The sequence below is a fragment of the Anopheles coustani genome, chromosome 3 (genome assembly GCF_943734705.1).
Source record: "Anopheles coustani chromosome 3, idAnoCousDA_361_x.2, whole genome shotgun sequence".
Taxonomy (NCBI): Eukaryota; Metazoa; Arthropoda; class Insecta; order Diptera; family Culicidae; genus Anopheles; species Anopheles coustani.
The window spans coordinates 33,731,903-33,748,900 of record NC_071288.1 but is presented as its reverse complement, the minus strand read 5'-3'; the positions used below and the strand labels follow the sequence as shown (position 1 = coordinate 33,748,900).

The 16,998-nt window shown below is 47.1% G+C and overlaps 5 protein-coding genes across 5 annotated transcripts in view; 1 reads left to right on the top strand and 4 right to left on the bottom strand.

Annotated features, from left to right (window-relative positions):
* The window catches only part of LOC131271470 (adenylosuccinate lyase), a 331,885-nt gene that overhangs the window by 190,997 nt on the left and 123,890 nt on the right, over positions 1-16,998 (bottom strand). The window lies entirely within an intron of this gene.
* Positions 543-1,567, bottom strand: LOC131271479 (carbonic anhydrase 7-like). Its single transcript, XM_058272923.1, has 2 exons — positions 1,510-1,567; positions 543-1,468 (listed from the first exon to the last, which is right to left on the bottom strand). Exons 1-2 carry the CDS (start codon positions 1,565-1,567, stop codon positions 543-545), a joined length of 984 nt encoding a protein of 327 aa, XP_058128906.1.
* Positions 3,408-4,345, bottom strand: LOC131259725 (carbonic anhydrase 1-like). The gene is made up of 2 exons (XM_058261304.1): positions 4,303-4,345; positions 3,408-4,195 (listed from the first exon to the last, which is right to left on the bottom strand). Exons 1-2 carry the CDS (start codon positions 4,343-4,345, stop codon positions 3,408-3,410), a joined length of 831 nt encoding a protein of 276 aa, XP_058117287.1.
* On the bottom strand, positions 5,848-9,989 carry LOC131271473 (carbonic anhydrase 13-like). Its single transcript, XM_058272916.1, has 3 exons — positions 9,885-9,989; positions 7,137-7,214; positions 5,848-7,063 (listed from the first exon to the last, which is right to left on the bottom strand). Exons 2-3 carry the CDS (start codon positions 7,210-7,212, stop codon positions 5,997-5,999), a joined length of 1,143 nt encoding a protein of 380 aa, XP_058128899.1. The 5' UTR covers positions 7,213-7,214; positions 9,885-9,989; the 3' UTR covers positions 5,848-5,996.
* LOC131271481 (ADP,ATP carrier protein 2) lies at positions 10,062-16,998 on the top strand. The gene is made up of 6 exons (XM_058272926.1): positions 10,062-10,374; positions 10,472-10,645; positions 13,662-14,076; positions 15,268-15,704; positions 15,801-15,928; positions 15,998-16,998. The coding sequence occupies exons 4-6, from the start codon at positions 15,280-15,282 to the stop codon at positions 16,345-16,347; spliced, it is 903 nt and encodes a 300-aa protein (XP_058128909.1). The 5' UTR covers positions 10,062-10,374; positions 10,472-10,645; positions 13,662-14,076; positions 15,268-15,279; the 3' UTR covers positions 16,348-16,998.

The following is a 16,998-nucleotide window of genomic DNA, read 5'->3' as shown; positions in this document are numbered from 1 at the left end:
ATCCTCATGAAACAAATAAAAAGAATGTTCAACAACTTCCCTGTTTTGTGTTCACGAATTCCAATAAGAGCTGAATGTTGGCTATGATAAATACGATTTTGTACACGTGCAAACCGAAAACATTTAGCTGAATAGCACCACCGTAACGCTTAAGGTTTCAGTATTTAAATATCGATCGATTTTACAAACCATCGGATTATTATATTACTTAAAAGGAACTTTATTGGCTTGAACACATTGTTTTTGAGAAACTATACAAAATTTAACGTAAACATATAATCTTAAACTCAACAAAGCTATAAACATAGTTTGTACAGCAGATTGTTCAATGCGAAAATGCGTTGGAGTCCTGCTAATGATAAATTCAAATCTGTGGAGTCGATTGCGCCTAACGGTATGCAACACTTATGTCTGTTAGCTTGCTTGACCAGCGGCTTGTCAAACCGATTGTGCATATAATCGGCAGACAACGCGAAGTTCACCTGATGCACATCGTGCGAATCGCTGTTTCGATGCGGGCCGGATGCACCGGAACCATGCTGCTAGTAGCGAAAAACACGTCGATTGTTCACGGGCTGCACGGGACGATAATTTTGTAATATCGGTGCACCATCGAAGCCGAGCAGTGTCCGGAGCATACTCATTTCGCGTTGCGTAACGGCCAGGCGCTTGGCCGACACGATCCACGTGACCGTCTCGAGGCACGGTGGCGTCGTCAGGCTGCCCTCGTACGAGTAGTACGGCCAGCCCATGTCACCGATGACGCTGTGCAGCGAGAACGACTTGCTGTAGGGCAGCTCGAACTCTGCCTTCGGTTTCCGCACGAGCGGTAAAAACTGCGTCCAGCGATTCAGCAGGTATCCGGCCGAGTTCGGAGCGTCCGCGTAGACGAACCCTAGCACCGCCAGCCCGTCCACCTCACCCTTCGCCTCGTCGAACGAACCATACAGCCCGTTGTAGAACACGAGATGCACCTCGAGGGGAAACTGCTTGCCATCGAGCGTGTGCTCCGAGCCTTCGTCATTCGTTGGACCCCAGTGAAAGTGTAGCTGCTCGAACACGTACGGTGTCTTCAGTGGGCCACCGCGCAGCACGGGGCGCGTGCGACCGTTCCAGCGTGGAGTGAACTTCACCGAGTAGCCCTCGTTTTCGACCAGTATCGAGCGGGGAATGTTACGCAATCCCTGCAGATCGAGCGGGACCTTCTTCTTTACGAACAGTGTGCTCTCGCGCACGATGTTGATAGGGCTCTGGTACAGTCCAGCGCAGGCAGGCGCAACGATACTCCAGTTCGGAGGTCCAACGGCATCGTTGATCGAGTGGCTCCACTGTGGTGCCCCGCTCGAGGCGCGTGTCTTCTCGCCGTACGCAGGTTCGTAGTCGATGTCGTTCGGATGTGGATGCGTCTTACGACCCCAAAATTCGAAGGAGTCCGGGGAGGTGACTGGAATGAGGGGAGAAAACGCATCTCAGCACCATCGCCACTATTTACAAGCAAATCGGGGTTACCTGCTCCAAAAACAACCGGTTGGCAGGCCAAAAGCAGCGACATACAAAGCGCACTCATTGTCGGGTCTTGTTTTGCTTCCAATCAACACCAGAACACTACACCCTGGGAATCGCGAACACCATATGCAGAGTTAAACCTACTGCGCGCTCGAAACCTCTAACACCCACCTCAGGCTAAGAACGTATCACTTAGAACTTCAAGCTGTCCACCAGGCGACTGCCACGCCTCTGCGCACTAGAATTCCGAAGAAAGGAAATCTCGCCACCACTGCCCTATTTCCCGAGATCCGGGTTCCCGACGGCCCTATTCGCGCGCGGCCTGTGTCCTGTAGCTTGGCGGCCCGGTCCCACACTGCCCGAGAGCTGCACAAATTCTGACTGCTGTCGACCTCCGGAAGCCTGTTTTTAAAGAGCGTTCTTAGCGACCCTCCCTTTCGACCCCGTCGGTGCCCTGTGAGCTATTTTATATGAGTTTGCTTTTTTCTCCATTTGCTCTGCCACCGCGTTTGTTTACGCTCGACCACCCCTGTTATTCTTTCTCTAGCGCTTTAGCGCGACGGTTGCTGCGGCCACTCGCCATCGGAGCTTTGGCAACGCTGTCTTCCGTGGTGAGCACATTTTGGGCAAGAAGTACACAAGCTACAGTTGCCAGCTGGAGGAAGTTAATGCTGACACGGGCAAACACGTGGTCGCTTTGGGAAAGTGGAACCTGACGAAAGTGATCCCCCATCTGGAGAAAATAATGGGGAACTAAAAAAAATAGACCGACCTTGGTAATATGGGAGTGGTCACTGAAAAACTCAGTGGCCAATCTGTTGTGAATACACCTTAATTAAAAGCATTAACAAGCCACTAAGGTCACCACCAAGAACATGTTTTGATTGTTTTTGAAAGTTTTTCACTTTCGGTTCGTATTAAAATTGCCTTCCATATGCTTTGTATGTGTTGATGCTAGGTCTAAGAGGATACCATCACAGTGTAAGTCAAACTAGGAATACCCAGAATATCGGAACAAATAATAGGATAAAAGGTACCTTTTTAATCTCACTGTTATTTTCAAACTCTTAGCGAATGAACTTTAATTATTACCTAACGAAAGTTCATTTGCTGATCGCCAAAGTTCTGGGGGACCTCAAAGACTTCCGGATATGATTTAGATCTACCCCTCTGAGAACGAATTGTCGAAGAACAAAAAAGGGAAACTGGAGTACAAAATCGTGAGGAACATACTTCAAAAATAGTTTCTCTAATCAAATCTAATAAGTTCGTTGATTGGCATCTCTCTCTTATCTGATTTCATCTAAAGCAAACGTAGTCGTATACCTAGAGAGCAATTAGCAGTTATCTTCTGGTTCTTCTATGCAACCGATAGATTTGATTAGCATTCCAACACATAACTTTGTCCTAGCCGACCCAGCTATCCGTTGATCGTTTCCTTAGCAATCGGAAAGTTTCATTCATGTGGCCTGGGAATTGTCGCAATTAGAAAGAAAGCACCGTGAACGCAAGCAGATTAAGCATGCAAAATATATTTAACCACTGGAAACCCTTCGTGGAGCCGCTGGTCCATTGACTTTTTTTTCTCTACCACGCCTTGTCCCGCACCCACATCATATGGAGTCCGAAAATGGTTTTGATTAATAGTTGACCGTGAAATGAAAGCCCCCACCCTCCCGGCTATACCTCAACCCTCTCGCTCTCATACTCGTGTGTGACCCGTTTGTTCGTTGGGTGTCGGTTAGGTCGGGCATAACCAGTTTCCCCTTCTGGCCGCATTAACATCCGCAATCGTGCACGCTGCACCAGTTCCAGCGCTGAGGAATTCCAATTCGCACCAAACGAGGTTTTCGGGCAGGGAGTGGGAGGGAAAGGGTGGCTTCGTGACGGAGGAGAACGCCCTAGAACCCATAGCGTACCACCGTGCGGTCGTTGAGAGGCTGAACCGGTCGGAAGTTGTCGACCAGCGGCTTCCCGTCGGAGTCGAGGAGGGCGCGCAGAAGGTCCAGATCCTTTTGGGCCACCAGGGCCGGGGTTTCCCGTACGAGCCAGGTGACACTTTCGGCGCACGGTGGCGTGGTAAGGCTGCCCGGGTAGGAGTAGTACCGGTCCCACTCGGCGCCCGCCACCGAGTCCAGGCTGAACAGCTCCCGGCCCTCGAGCGTGATCGAGCTGCCCGCCTCGCGCACCTTCGGCAATGGGCGCGCCCACTTCGCCCCCGGCTTAATCTTTATCCCGCCGACTACGTACAGGGCGCCCAGCACGGCCAACCCGTCCGGCTGGTTGACGGCCTGCTCGAACGAGCCGTACTCCTGCTTGAAGAACACGAAGTGGGCCTCCAGCGGGAACTTCAAGCCGTTGAACGTGTGCTCCGAGCCGCGATCGTTCTCGGCGCCCCAGTGGAAGTGCAGCTGCTCGAACACGTACGGATCCTGGCCGAGCGGTCCGCCGGTGAGGCGGGGTCGCTCGCTGTCCTTGCTCCAGTCGAACGTGTACTGCGCCGTGTGCCCGTTGTTCGTCACGGTAATCGATACCGGCTTCCGGGCGCCTCCATCGAGCTGGAGGGCTGCTTCACCACCCAACGCAGGCTTCGTCGACTGCAGCTGGATATCGATGGGACTCTGGCGGGATCCACCGCAGTCCGGGTCGGTCTCGGCCCAGCGATCCGGATCGTCGTAGGAAAAGTCGGCTACCAACGGACAAAGGTTACCCCGAAATTGACATACATTATCACACAATTCTTACTCTTATTCCGCAGCAAAAACACTCGATCGACTCATTTTACTCACCATTTACCACGGCCAGCGGAAGGACCGCTAAAAGCATCAGACATTGGCATGTCCCAGTGAATCGCAATTGACCCATTGGAGAGAGACAAAAAAGTTAAGAGCTGATGTAAAAAAAACAACCCTTTGTCGGGTAAACGATTCGACACGCTTCTAAAACTCCCGGTTAAAACTGGCTCGCGCTGCACTTTTTCGCCACCGAATAGTACATGCTGTGCGATGAGCACATCATTTTTATATGAGCAAAAGACAGGTTTGTATGTAGCTTTTTTTTCCTACTAAATGCTCCATTTACGCTAGATGGCGCAAATTGGCGTGATGACGGAAATTGATTTGTTCGTACCGCGTTTTAAACATAGTGTTTAGGCCCCTTTTGAAAACTACCATACTTTACAGATTAAAATGCACACGTTTTAACACAGCACATCGATAAGGAATTTGCGATATCGTGCTATATCATCGATAGCTGCCATCCGGTACTCTAATTTTATCTCTTCATTTTCATTAAACGTACATGTAACACCTCTAAGAGTTTTTTAAAAGTCCAGTTTGTTATGTAAAATTGTTTGAGTGGTTCATATAGTTGATCGTATTAAACCTTTTCATAAGACAAAACAGATTATTGCAAACATGCATGTTACCGAGTGACACATTAACAACAATCGTAGTACAAAGGGGTAACAGATATCTGTTGTTGTTCTTTGAAACCCCGTTTTCTTACTCTTTCCAAACCACGGCCCTCACGTAGTCAAGTAAGAAATTATCACCCCTTGGCTGTGGGAGAACAGATTTTTTAGTTGTTTAACATCACACCCGCCATAACACACGTGCTACTTTGTTGCCCCGAGCTGCCTCCCGCTTACGAACTCTGGATGCTCGCGTCTGATTGAACTTCGTTATAACATTGTAATCATTCATTTAAAACATTTAAAAATAAAAAGCAATTCGTAAATTACCGTACGCATTGCAATCCAATTAAGTAGATATATCTACGCCTACCTTTACAAGCTCAAATCCACGGAACAGAATGTAAGTATTTTAAAAACAAATACTTCAACCGGCAAACCACATGTTGCAAAATATTCTAACGAGAGCCATAACAACTCCCAAGGAGTTGGTTCTGAGCAAAAAATTCCATACAAAAATTAGATTACATAGAACCCAAGGAAGTTGACCTTTCCATGAAAAGCAAACTTTCCTACAACAAGAAACAATTATACTACAATGAAACAGATTAATCTGAGTCTGAAGATGAAGATCAAGAAAAAACTGGAAAACCAAATGAAGTAAACTTTTGACAGGTCTTGACGACTAAAACGAAAAAGTAAAGTCAAAGAAGAACTGCCATTATCTTCCGTATTTGAGCTAGTTGACACGCTTCGTAGCTAACAATTCATATCTTAAAAATCGTTTTAATTGATAATATTAGCAAAATAGTGAATCCTTATTAGTAAAAATAAATGCATATATTCAATGGTTGCCATTTTAATACTGGTTTAAAATATATTTATTGACATAAAAACTTAATACTTCACTCGCTGGGATTGGCAAAGTGATGGTTTAAAATGTACTTAAGACTAATATAATGTTCCTTTGGTGTGTCTTAAAAATAATTGAACAACAATGATCAGTCAATCAATACAGGTGGACTCTCGACATGACATCCTCAGTTGAGGTCCTTCTGTTGTAGCGTACTTCCGGCATCTAGTACAAGAAAACGCGTCGATGGTTAAGTTTCTGCACGGGCCGGAAGTTGTTCACCATCGGACCACTCGGTGACTCCAACCGGCGGAATTGGCGCATTTCCTTCTCCGTCACCAGCAGCGGCTTGGCGGCAACGATCCACGTGACCGTCTCAAGACACGGCGGCGTCGTTAGGCTACCCTCGTACGAAAAGAACGGCCACTCGACATCCCCGATCACCTCGTACAGCGGGAAGGTGTCGATAAACGGAATCGTAAACTCACTGTTCGGCTCGATCACGTTGCGCAGAAAGCGTGTCCAAGTGTTCAGCGGCTCGTCGACCGAATGCTGATAGATCTCGTAGAACAGACCCACCACTGCGATGCCGTCCACCTGTTCCCGTGCCTGCTGGAACGAGTCGTACAGTCCGTTGTAGAACACCAGATGAATCTCCATCGGGTAGCGCTGGTAGTCGTAGACGTGTTCCGAACCGATCGAGCTGTTCGAGCCCCAGTGGAAGTGGAACTGATCGAAAAGGTACTTCGTCTTTAGTGGGCCTCCGCGCAGCACCGGCCGATCGGCGCCGATGCGCCAGTTGTAGGTAAACTTTGCCGAGTGACCATCGTTCTGCAGCAGGATCGTATCCGGTAGGTTGGTCTGTCCGTCGAGTCGGAGCGGGCGCTTGCGGCTCACCAGCTGAGCGCTGCTGGTGTTGAGCAGGATCGGACTCTGGTAGCGGCCACCGCAACGTGCATCTACTCGATACCAGTGCGATGGTCCGTTTTTGTCCTTCGGGTTGTAGGAGAAACCCGCCCCGCCAGCCGGTGCTTGACGAGACTTTTGCTTCTCGATGACCGGCACCGGAATGTTAGCCTCGGCCAGATCCGCCTCGGGATCGGGAGGAAAGTAAAAGTCAGGGTTCGAAATAGCGGACAGCTTCCCACGGCGCACTTCCTGCGAGGCGGCACGGGTAGCGGCTGCTTCGTAGTCGTCATCGTAGTAGACCGGTTCCCGGCGACCGGCGAACGATTCCGTCCTTCTGGTTGGATTGGCGCGAAAGCTTGATGCATAGTTGGGCACATTAAGGCCTTTAAAATAAAACAAAAATTAAAGCACTAAGCGATCTCGATTATCTTCATTAACGAAGCGCAAGCAACTTACCTCGACATGGTCGCCAGGACATAAACATCAGGAAGTTGAGCAGAACCAGCTGCCCTTGCCAGTGAAACAGATGCATCTCTGTAAAGTGAAACATTGCGACAATAATTAGAACAATAGAGCACGGCTTCTCACACACCGCCACGTTCTACCACAACCGTTTGAGACGATCTCTATCCGAAAAAGCAACCAGCACGGTGCTGGCGAGCAGAATTACCGGTAATGAGAACTAGAAGCTTAATCTTTCCATACCCCGCTGTCGGTTGCAAAAATCAACATTACTCATGTGCGGGTCTCAAGAAACCCAAGCCACCAGAGGCAAGAGGCGCACGCCGTGAGCTGCGGGTTCCGTGCGAACTGGACCGCGCCAATGGCCTCTTTTTTCTGGTACAATGGTTAGCCATTCTGTTTGATTTGCAGCTAGCCATTCTACGCCAGCTGGAGGTCGTTCGACCTTGCCATGGTAAAGCACAGCGCCGTACCGCGGTTCCATTGCATACATCTGGTTCGTCCAAGTTCAAGGACTTTGCTTTCTTCATCAAAGCTTATCTTGAGCTGCCTGAACTGAACACTTCGCCGTGCATCAATACACTTGGAAGATATGAGAAACATTTGTAAGTCTAAAGACGCCGGACAGAAATGAACGAGACAACCAGTGTCTGTCTATGTCGGATCGTAGGAGAAAAAAAGATTATCAAGCAACAGAAAAAACGTGTTGGTGGCAGCAAAGCATGAACGACAATCAAATGGAATAGAATTTAAAATTCTTATTTTCCATTTACATAAAATAAACATAACTATTTCTTCTGTACAACGACTTTTCAACCGAAGAGAATGAATTCTTAAGCAAAAAGAAACGGAAAATCAAATCGAAAGTTCAACGAACGATTCTAATTGCTTTAATCCGATAGCACAAAAAGGTAAACTAGAAAACCATAGTGCTTTATTGTACGCGTTCACCATTTTTTTAGAATTGAAACATTCCTACTTGTTTTCCTCTCAGTAGTGCATTTTAAAGTTTGCAGGGACAAGAAAATTCACATTTAAATTTAAAAAAAATAAACTAGGCCTAAAGAATTACCGATTTGATCGTTTAAAAAACAACCATTGGGACATCAAGAATATAAAGCGAAACTGATAATAAATCTAAAAGTGTTCATTTTGAATTACTAGACTATGCTTTGAAATATTGAACGAGTGACAAAATAGACACTTTCGTTACTAGAAGGTCAACGGAACCATTTAAACCAACAGCCTATCCACCGTTTGATCAACAATGCTAATAGGGTTCCACAGTTTTAATGCCAGACAGATCGATTTTTATTAGGTTAGACAGTAATAGCTTACAGTATAGCTGATTATTATTTATAAAAGATAATCCGCAGATAAATTTTGTATCAGTTGCATGGACTGATTCACTTTTCGGTTATAAATTATCTTGTTACAAAACACACACCACTGTTTTAAAAATTATGTTTCCCACTTGGCACTAGTTTTGAAACTAAAATTAACACTAAATCTCAAACTGCACTGATTATGCCTATTTGTTCACTTCCACCAACGAATCCGAAAAATTGGAAAACATTTTTTCTCTTCTAAAGATCTGAAAATATCACTACCGGCACGTGCACACAATCGATATTAAACTAGTTTTACCATTCAAATCGTGCAACGGTCCGCCGGAATAGAACGGTGTGGAGAAGAACTTTTCTGCGCTGCTGCCGTCGTACCCGAAACCAGCGCCGCCAAAACGGTAATGCCGAAACGGAAAGAAAAATTTCCACCAAGAAACCATGCCACCATGCACGCAAGGGAACGTACTCACCGTTTTGAGCGGGGGGTTTTGTTCAATTAAATTAATCCCTCCCCAAACGCCGTCGGGTCGCTACGCAAACAGATCCGACGGGTCATGCTGGTAGAGCGTTTACTTACGCCTTCCAAGCAAGAATCGCAAACCCATCACCCTGAGCCACCACACTATGCCAGCGCACGCCAGCAACCGAAAGTGCGTGAATAGCCGGTGGTCGAAAGAATTCAAATTCGCGCAATCCAAAAGCCGCAACCTCTCAAGGTTTGCGCCGCGGTTCACCGATGCGGGCAGGGAGGATCTTGAACTCCACGACGTTCACCCGCCAGGATGAAGTAATACACGTGCAGTGGCCCATTGGCACGTAGGGACACTTTCCTCAGGGTGCGGACGGTAATCGAATGCGGCCAGCTGTACCCACCATGTGGCCAAGACGACGCGAGACTAATCGATGATCATAGGCTCCATCATCATTGCCGTGGCAGCAACGGCAAGACTCCACGGTCGTCATAATCCAATCTGACCGACTTTGATGAACAATGGCCCGCGAAAGGTTCACGCTGGCCGGGTGTTGCTGTGGTGCAAACTTCATCTACCCGGCGTGCCGCAATATCGGCCGGGTTGTACACTGAGCCATTGCGTAACGATCAACGGCTCCATATGGTCCAGTTTAATTTTTGTCCGTTTGAAACACACACTCACAAATAGTATAAACGATGCAGGGCCCATTTTCGGAACGCTTCCAACAACGGGAAGTCCGTCTTCGCAGTGGTGATCGTCCTGATGCATCGAAGCGGCACGCGATTTTACAGCGGCACCCGTCTACACATGGTACCGTGGTTCATTCATAAACCCCACCGACCATATCGAGTAGGCGTCACCAGCGTGTTGTGTGACGCTGGGAAATTCTCGTCTCCACGCGTGTACACACGCTGCTCACTTACCGGCTGATGGAACGAAGGAACCGCCTTCCTGTGGTCTGTGGAAGGTAGAGGGAACACAGTCGCTGATAACGCGTCACTTGCACTCAGACGCACTGGCACCAGCACGGAAGGCGCACTTGTTTGTAAACTTGTCAGCAGTTGGCGCCTGGCGCGAACCTGTCACACCGTTTGTTGTTGATCGTGCGTCTCGGGAATTGCCGGTGTTTGGGTACGCTTGGGAGGAGGGTCCCGACCTAAGGTAGTGATGCCGTTAGTTGAGTAGAACAAGTGCCCCCGCTGGAGGCTAGTGCACGATTGAACTGCAATTGCAACGACCGGCGACACTTAAATAGTTGACACACAAGTGGTGTCGGGCCTCGGTACACGGTGTGTACATTGGGTTCTCCAGTTGTCGGAGGCTTCCCGGTTTTACAACCGGCTTTACCAGCGTTAGTGGCTGGTGTGCGGGGGCACGTCACGCAGTGCGGGGTGGACGAGTTTACACTGGAAGGTACGTTGCTGCGGCCGCAACGATTTCGGGAACCATCCCGCCAGTAGAACCATGTAAACAATGATAGTGTAACAAATCCGTTTTTTCCTCTTTCCAGTGCGGACATTGATGGAGAATAAGGGACGACGGCACGACACGAGCCCCTTAATAAAAGCATTGGCACCAAGTGGAACGATGGACACTGCTGTCAACAGGATGGGGAATTAGTAAGCTATTAGCACCCCACGGTACGATAAGACCGAACCATCGAACATGCCGACACGGGAAAAGTGTAATTAAATTAACATTTGTCTCTACAAATCGCATCTTATCGAAAAAGGGTGGGAATGTGCACGCCTCCAAGCATGTACAATGTAAACCGGTTGTTTTTCACCTGTGCGGTGGAACATAGACCCGCTTGCGCGGAAAAATTGCACGCTCTACGCCGATAAAGGTCGCATAAGTGCCATGCGTTGACACAGTGAAGTTTACGACCACGAAGCGTGGTTCGATCGCGGAACACAATGTTCAGCATATGTTCCTGTAACTAGTTTGCATAAAAAAATAGGCAACATACTGATGAGTATCGGGCGTGATGCGTTTTAAATATTTTGAAAACACCTACCAAATAACACACCTCCCGAAACAAGAAGTTCTGCATCAAGGGGGCCAACATGATTCACGTATGACGATTCAAGGAACAAAGTGTTTGGGAAAAGGGCACGAGTGATTTTAGATACACTATTAAAATTCCCTGCGACAACGTTCCCTCGTTGCGTTGATTGGCCAGAGATAAGTGACTCACTGTAGGGCCTTTTGCGGGATAGATATTTTATTCCTCACGCGTACTATGGTTAAAAGTGATAGCGTTGCGTCATCCGTCCGACGTCGCTGGCCGGTGGCACATCATTAAAACCCCTCAAAATGAAACAGTATGTTGGGGATTTTCATAAACCGTTTGACGGCAAGATCGTTGATTAATTATCGCACTGACTCATCTCAAGATGTCAGGCGCAGGAAGTTCGCCCTGGATTGAAATCCCCTCGGGGGGAATACGTGCGAGTCCCTGGAAAGCAAGAAATCCACAAATGATCAAGAGAAAGGAAACTTTTTTGGACGTAAAACAACTTCATTTCCTACCTTCTTATCTTTTTGAAACAGATCAATCTCCTTCTCATCCTCATCATGGCTCAAATCAGGTACGTTTGGAACCTGTTTTTGCCAAACCGCCACCGGTAGCAAGCCTACTTATCAGCTTACACTGGAATGAAGCCACCTGGTCACCGCACCTTGAAAATATGATCCCGAATCTAATAATCCACTCCCTGTGGTGTCTACACGCCGATAAAACGATTTAATGCATTATAAGTGCATTAGCACGAAACGCGTTTGGCAACACCTTGCGATGCATTTCCATGCAAGCAAGCGGTTGAATTTGAACTCCGGACAACCGTAACACGGAAAACGGCAAGCTGTCTGCTTAACTGTTGGTTAGAAATCAATCCGCATTCACCTGTTATATCCTTTCCGTAGGAAGTAACTCCAAATGGCAGCTTTGCAACAAAGGTTGATGTTAGCGTTCTGAAGCAAGAAGACAGTTTGATTTATGACGTCCCTCATTTGAATCGAAGTATCTGCGTGTATTTTCTTCCGCGGTGTACCACGTGTCTGTCTAAGGGAAGTGTGAAAGAGGTTGACAAGCTAAAACAACCGAATTTCAAAAGTTCAAATAGATAAATTGTGATATAACCAATATCTGCATAGTTATTTAAAAATCTGCTATCGTAAAGCATATAAAAATACTTGCTCAACTATGTACAACTGACGCAGTTGCGTCATCGATTAAATATTGATAAAAGTAATTGAGCTACTCTACTTTGAAAAAAAACTTAAACAACACTCTCGTTTTAAGGAATAATACAAAAATATATATTATTCCTTAATAAATATATAATATATATAAAAAAAAATAAAACAAAATATATAATCTACTCTACCGCATCTACTAAGTGACATATTTCAGGTTAATATTTTGTTAGATTCTTGATTCTTGAGTTGATCGGTCACAGTAACTTTCCCTGGAGAAAGGCCTACTCATTCTAGGGAATATCGTGACATTTCAAAACAATATATTTTGTTCATTGGAACTTCAACTACTCAGCGTGTTTCCCAGAATTGTTTCCCTGAATTGAACACATTGGTAGGATGATGTTAGCTCAAACAAATATGCCCTTAAAAATGTTACTTCTTATATTTTCTGTTTCGTTTAAACCTTTTGCTAGTAAAATTTTATTACTGTTGTTAGTTCATGCTGACCGGTTATACATTTTTACGTTCGAACCTGCTCCTTTCCAATTATGCATGTGCGGCGCCATTCTACAATGTCGTATTTAATAATGAAGTGTCGCCGTAAAACCAAAGCTAGCGCACAACAGAATCCAACCGAAACACTCGAAATGCATGTCGAAAATCGGAAGAAATCATTGACCCAGCGACACGCTTAGAGCCATCTTTTCCCGCACACCGCCTCGACGAAGATCACTTGCACTCTCGATCGCTTGGCGGATCCGTAAATAGCTCAAATTTTCCCACCCATTTCCCTTCGCAGACGATGCTGCCGTTGGTGCACGGTCAGGACGGATGCACTCCGCTGTGCCCTTCGCTGCGCTGCATTCGCATCGATCGATCGTATGGCATTAAAATTGGCACAGCAAGTGCATGTATGTGTGTGTGTTTGTGCGCGCCCGTGGTTCCGTTGTTCGGCAAGTCGTTCTTGGTCAAACGTTGAACTACCGCCAAACGACATTGCACAGTGACGATCGGCTGCCACCCCGTGGCAGGGTGTCCGTGTGGCCGCTGTAGATCAAGGGCAGGCGTAACTATTTTCGCACCGGTACGGTACCGCATCATCTCTCAACGATGCACGCGCGCGCGGGATACCGGTTTTCGTGGGAAGCGGCGTAACCAGGGGCGGTTGTGCATGTGGCGCAAAATGGGATGGATGCGTCCAGTGGAAATAGTATTTTAATATCGTATTTTATAGGCATCTTGTACAGGGAGCTGCTAGGAAGATTGTTTGGCTTTCAAAATTTAAATGTTTTTAAAAAGTCAATAAACATTATGACGCAATTTTGTTGAACGAGGGGCAGTCAAATTATTTTTCATTTTATTTTCTCTACTGTTTAACTTAATGTACAATCACTTCTTTTCCATTTCCGTCTCCCGTTTGTTTGAACTTTGACAAGCGCCATTTCGAAGAAATTTTAAAAAAAACCTTCCCCAATACTTCTTGTTTGTTTGTCCTTCAGCAAGCAGGTATCCAGACAAGTTCCCAAACAACAAACAAAGAAGCGCCAGGCATGAACCTGTTCTCACCGATCATATGATCTCCCGCCTCGGACGGTGCATTGGAAGGGCGTCCGCGCACAGTGTGCCGAATCCGCACCGAATCCTCGGGTGCAACCTCGGGAGGAGTCGCGAGCTGCGCGCGCACCATTCCCAGCAGGGCACGGCACGGCGATCGCGAATCGGAAGGGCCCCGATATCGGCTTGGGTATAGGTTCATAAATTGAGCACCGGACGTCACTCGCTGTCCTGCGGTCTTTTAGTAAGGATCCCAAACCGCAACACAGACGCGATCTCGTGCGAACCAGCAACAGCAGCCCAATCCGGCCCACCAATCGAACAAGGATAATCCCTACTTCAGCCTTCCTGATACAGCAAGTACGTATTGCGCACGGTCGTGGAATCGAAAGGACACAAAAGGTTAAAAAGTGAATCACAAACAGCTGGTTTCTAACGCGAAAGAGTGATGCCCATCGAAAAAATCGTTTCCGAAGTGAAGATGCAGTTATGTAACGAAAGTTTGTCGAATTTGTGCAGCGACATTACAGGGCAGCTGGTGCAAAAAAGATGATGTGCGGTTAGATAATCACTGGTGCAATTCTATTACACTGCCAGAGGTGTTTAGAATCAATTTGCAAACCGTTTTATTTAACGGTTTCCCGTGCTTCCCAACCGAAACCCGATCAGCAAGACGAAAATCAAAGAAAAATTTACAAGGTCTTCTTGGACTTCAACGGAAGATTTCGGCTTAGCGCACCGATGAAAATAGAATAGTATTTTATCTACTACACGAAGCCGTTAGGAGCGACACCGTGCAGACGCGTCATCGATCGTGCATGCAATCTATCAGTGTGCAAATGTATCGACCCGGTGATGCAACAACAGGGCCAATGGTTATGCAGTCGTCGTATCAGGGTGAAGGATACGATTTGTTTTTATTCTTTTTCGTATCTCAGTTTTTCCTTCTCTATCATCTTCGATCCCAATAGACACGTGTCTGGCGCACCAGTTGAAATCTTTTTTTAGCAAATCCTTATGCAGTCAAGTGTTTCCGCTAGGTAACGCTGCAAGGTAAACAGAATCGTTGGGTGATTTTTTTTATTTGAGTACGAACGGAAAGATGTTTTTCTTTTTTTGTTATTAAACAAATAACACTTCTCTAGTGCCATGAAGTTCAAAGAAATTGAATCAATAACAACACAGCTGTATCTAAAAATAAACGAAATCATGGTGAACTACCGGTGAAAGGTGGAGTGAACCGTTAGCAAACTAAGAAATCGATAACACGTGTCGAACCGAGGATTTCATTGTAGGAATATTCAATTTAAAAATCGCTACTTTAAATTTGGTTTGAAAGAGAAAAATTAAATTAAAGATCATTTATTTTGCTGGTTTCATGAAACAATCACTTGACGAGAATCTTTTTGAAGCAAATTTCCTTCTTAATCAAGTAGAAAGGCTAAGTAAAATATCCTCATCTATGGGCTTAGGAGGCTATGCGTTACGAAATCAAATCAGCCGTAGGATTAAAATTAACCATTAATACGATCACATCCCATTTGATTCTAGTAACCATCCACAATGCCGGGACTTTCGGATCCAGTCGCGTTCATTAAGGACTTCGCCGCCGGTGGCATCTCGGCCGCAATCTCCAAGACGGCCGTCGCCCCCATTGAGCGCGTCAAGCTGCTGCTGCAGGTCCAGCACATCTCGAAGCAGATCGCCGAGGCGGACCGCTACAAGGGTATGGTCGACTGCTTCGTCCGCATCCCGCGCGAGCAGGGCTTCGGTGCGTTCTGGCGCGGTAACCTCGCCAACGTCATCCGGTACTTCCCAACGCAGGCCCTCAACTTCGCCTTCAAGGACAAGTACAAGCAGGTGTTCCTCGGTGGCGTGGACAAGAACACGCAGTTCATGCGCTACTTCGTCGGTAACCTGGCCTCGGGCGGTATGGCCGGTGCCACCTCGCTGTGCTTCGTCTACCCGCTTGACTTCGCCCGTACCCGGTAAGTGGGGTTATGGTGAGGGGGTAACAGTCAATCACCATGGTACTCATCGCATGCATGGATCTCTTTTTATATTTCACTTGTTCCTCCACACAGTCTGGCCGCTGATGTCGGCAAGGGTAGTGAAGCCCGTGAGTTCAAGGGTCTGGGCGACTGTCTGACCAAGATCTTCAAGTCTGACGGTCTCACTGGTCTGTACCGTGGATTCGGTGTATCTGTCCAGGGTAAGTGACAAGGTGGTTTTCTGCATCCTCCCGGAGCTAATCACTGTGCTCATTTCCCCAATCCATCAGGTATCATTATCTACCGTGCTGCCTACTTTGGCTTCTACGACACTGCTCGCGGTATGCTGCCGAACCCGAAGACCACGCCGTTCTACGTCAGCTGGGCTATCGCCCAGGTCGTCACCACCGTCGCCGGTATCGTGTCCTATCCCTTCGACACCGTCCGCCGTCGCATGATGATGCAGTCCGGTCGCGCCAAGTCCGAGATCGTCTACAAGGGTACGCTGCACTGCTGGGCCACCATCGCCAAGCAGGAAGGTACCGGTGCCTTCTTCAAGGGTGCCTTCTCCAACGTGCTGCGTGGTACTGGCGGTGCGTTTGTGCTGGTGCTGTACGATGAAATCAAGAAAGTTCTGTAATCCCCTCCACTACCCTTTACCCTCGCTCCTTTACCCAACCCATCCTCGCTTCCCTTCCACTGTCCCTGGGTAAAGGTGCTCCCTTTGCCTTTGCCAACCCAATCCTCCATTTCCAAAAACTCCCTTCTTTTTTCTAAGTCGTGTTCGGTACACGCGTCCTATTCCAACACAACAACCACCAACGACTCGGAACTAGGTGTTCGAACTGTATGTACATGTAACGAAGCTCGTGAAACAGATTTTTGTAACTTTCCTCAGCCTAACTCCAAGAGTTGGGCGAGAAAAGGGATACCTACGACTACAAAAAGAATCCGACAAGTAAACTGTTCTATCGAGCCAATAGTGCCCATGGAGATCCAAAACTGAATGTATTTAATTGTGTTCGCCCTGAAACGCAATGCACCAAACGATGATCGAGCTACAACCGAATACCATGCGTGTTCTTCCATACTGGGTGGAACCATTTTAGCGCCGATCATTGATGGAGGTGAATAATTTCTGGGTATGCCACAAATCACGCAGTATACAACACCATCCTACCAACGAGAAGCACACGATCATGATTTTATTTTATGATCATTCATTTGTTTTAGGTAGAGAGGGTTTGTTTAACTCGACATTAGACGTTAATTATCGAAACATTTGCGAGGG

What these genes read in the sequence shown, in the direction of transcription:
- LOC131271479 (XM_058272923.1), bottom strand. Translation starts at nt 1,567, where the DNA reads ATGAGTGCGCTTTGTATGTCGCTGCTTTTGGCCTGCCAACCGGTTGTT. An exon ending in ACCGGTTGTTTTTGGAGCAG is followed by an intron (nt 1,469 to 1,509) that starts GTAACCCCGATT and finishes GATGGTGCTGAG; the next exon opens with ATGCGTTTTCTCCCCTCATT.
- LOC131259725 (XM_058261304.1), bottom strand. Translation starts at nt 4,345, where the DNA reads ATGCCAATGTCTGATGCTTTTAGCGGTCCTTCCGCTGGCCGTG. An exon ending in CGGTCCTTCCGCTGGCCGTG is followed by an intron (nt 4,196 to 4,302) that starts GTAAATGGTGAG and finishes GTCCGTTGGTAG; the next exon opens with CCGACTTTTCCTACGACGAT.
- LOC131271473 (XM_058272916.1), bottom strand. Translation starts at nt 7,212, where the DNA reads ATGCATCTGTTTCACTGGCAAGGGCAGCTGGTTCTGCTCAACTTCCTG. An exon ending in GTCCTGGCGACCATGTCGAG is followed by an intron (nt 7,064 to 7,136) that starts GTAAGTTGCTTG and finishes TTTATTTTAAAG; the next exon opens with GCCTTAATGTGCCCAACTAT.
- LOC131271481 (XM_058272926.1), top strand. Translation starts at nt 15,280, where the DNA reads ATGCCGGGACTTTCGGATCCAGTCGCGTTCATTAAGGACTTCGCCGCC. An exon ending in CTTGACTTCGCCCGTACCCG is followed by an intron (nt 15,705 to 15,800) that starts GTAAGTGGGGTT and finishes TCCTCCACACAG; the next exon opens with TCTGGCCGCTGATGTCGGCA. An exon ending in ATTCGGTGTATCTGTCCAGG is followed by an intron (nt 15,929 to 15,997) that starts GTAAGTGACAAG and finishes CCAATCCATCAG; the next exon opens with GTATCATTATCTACCGTGCT.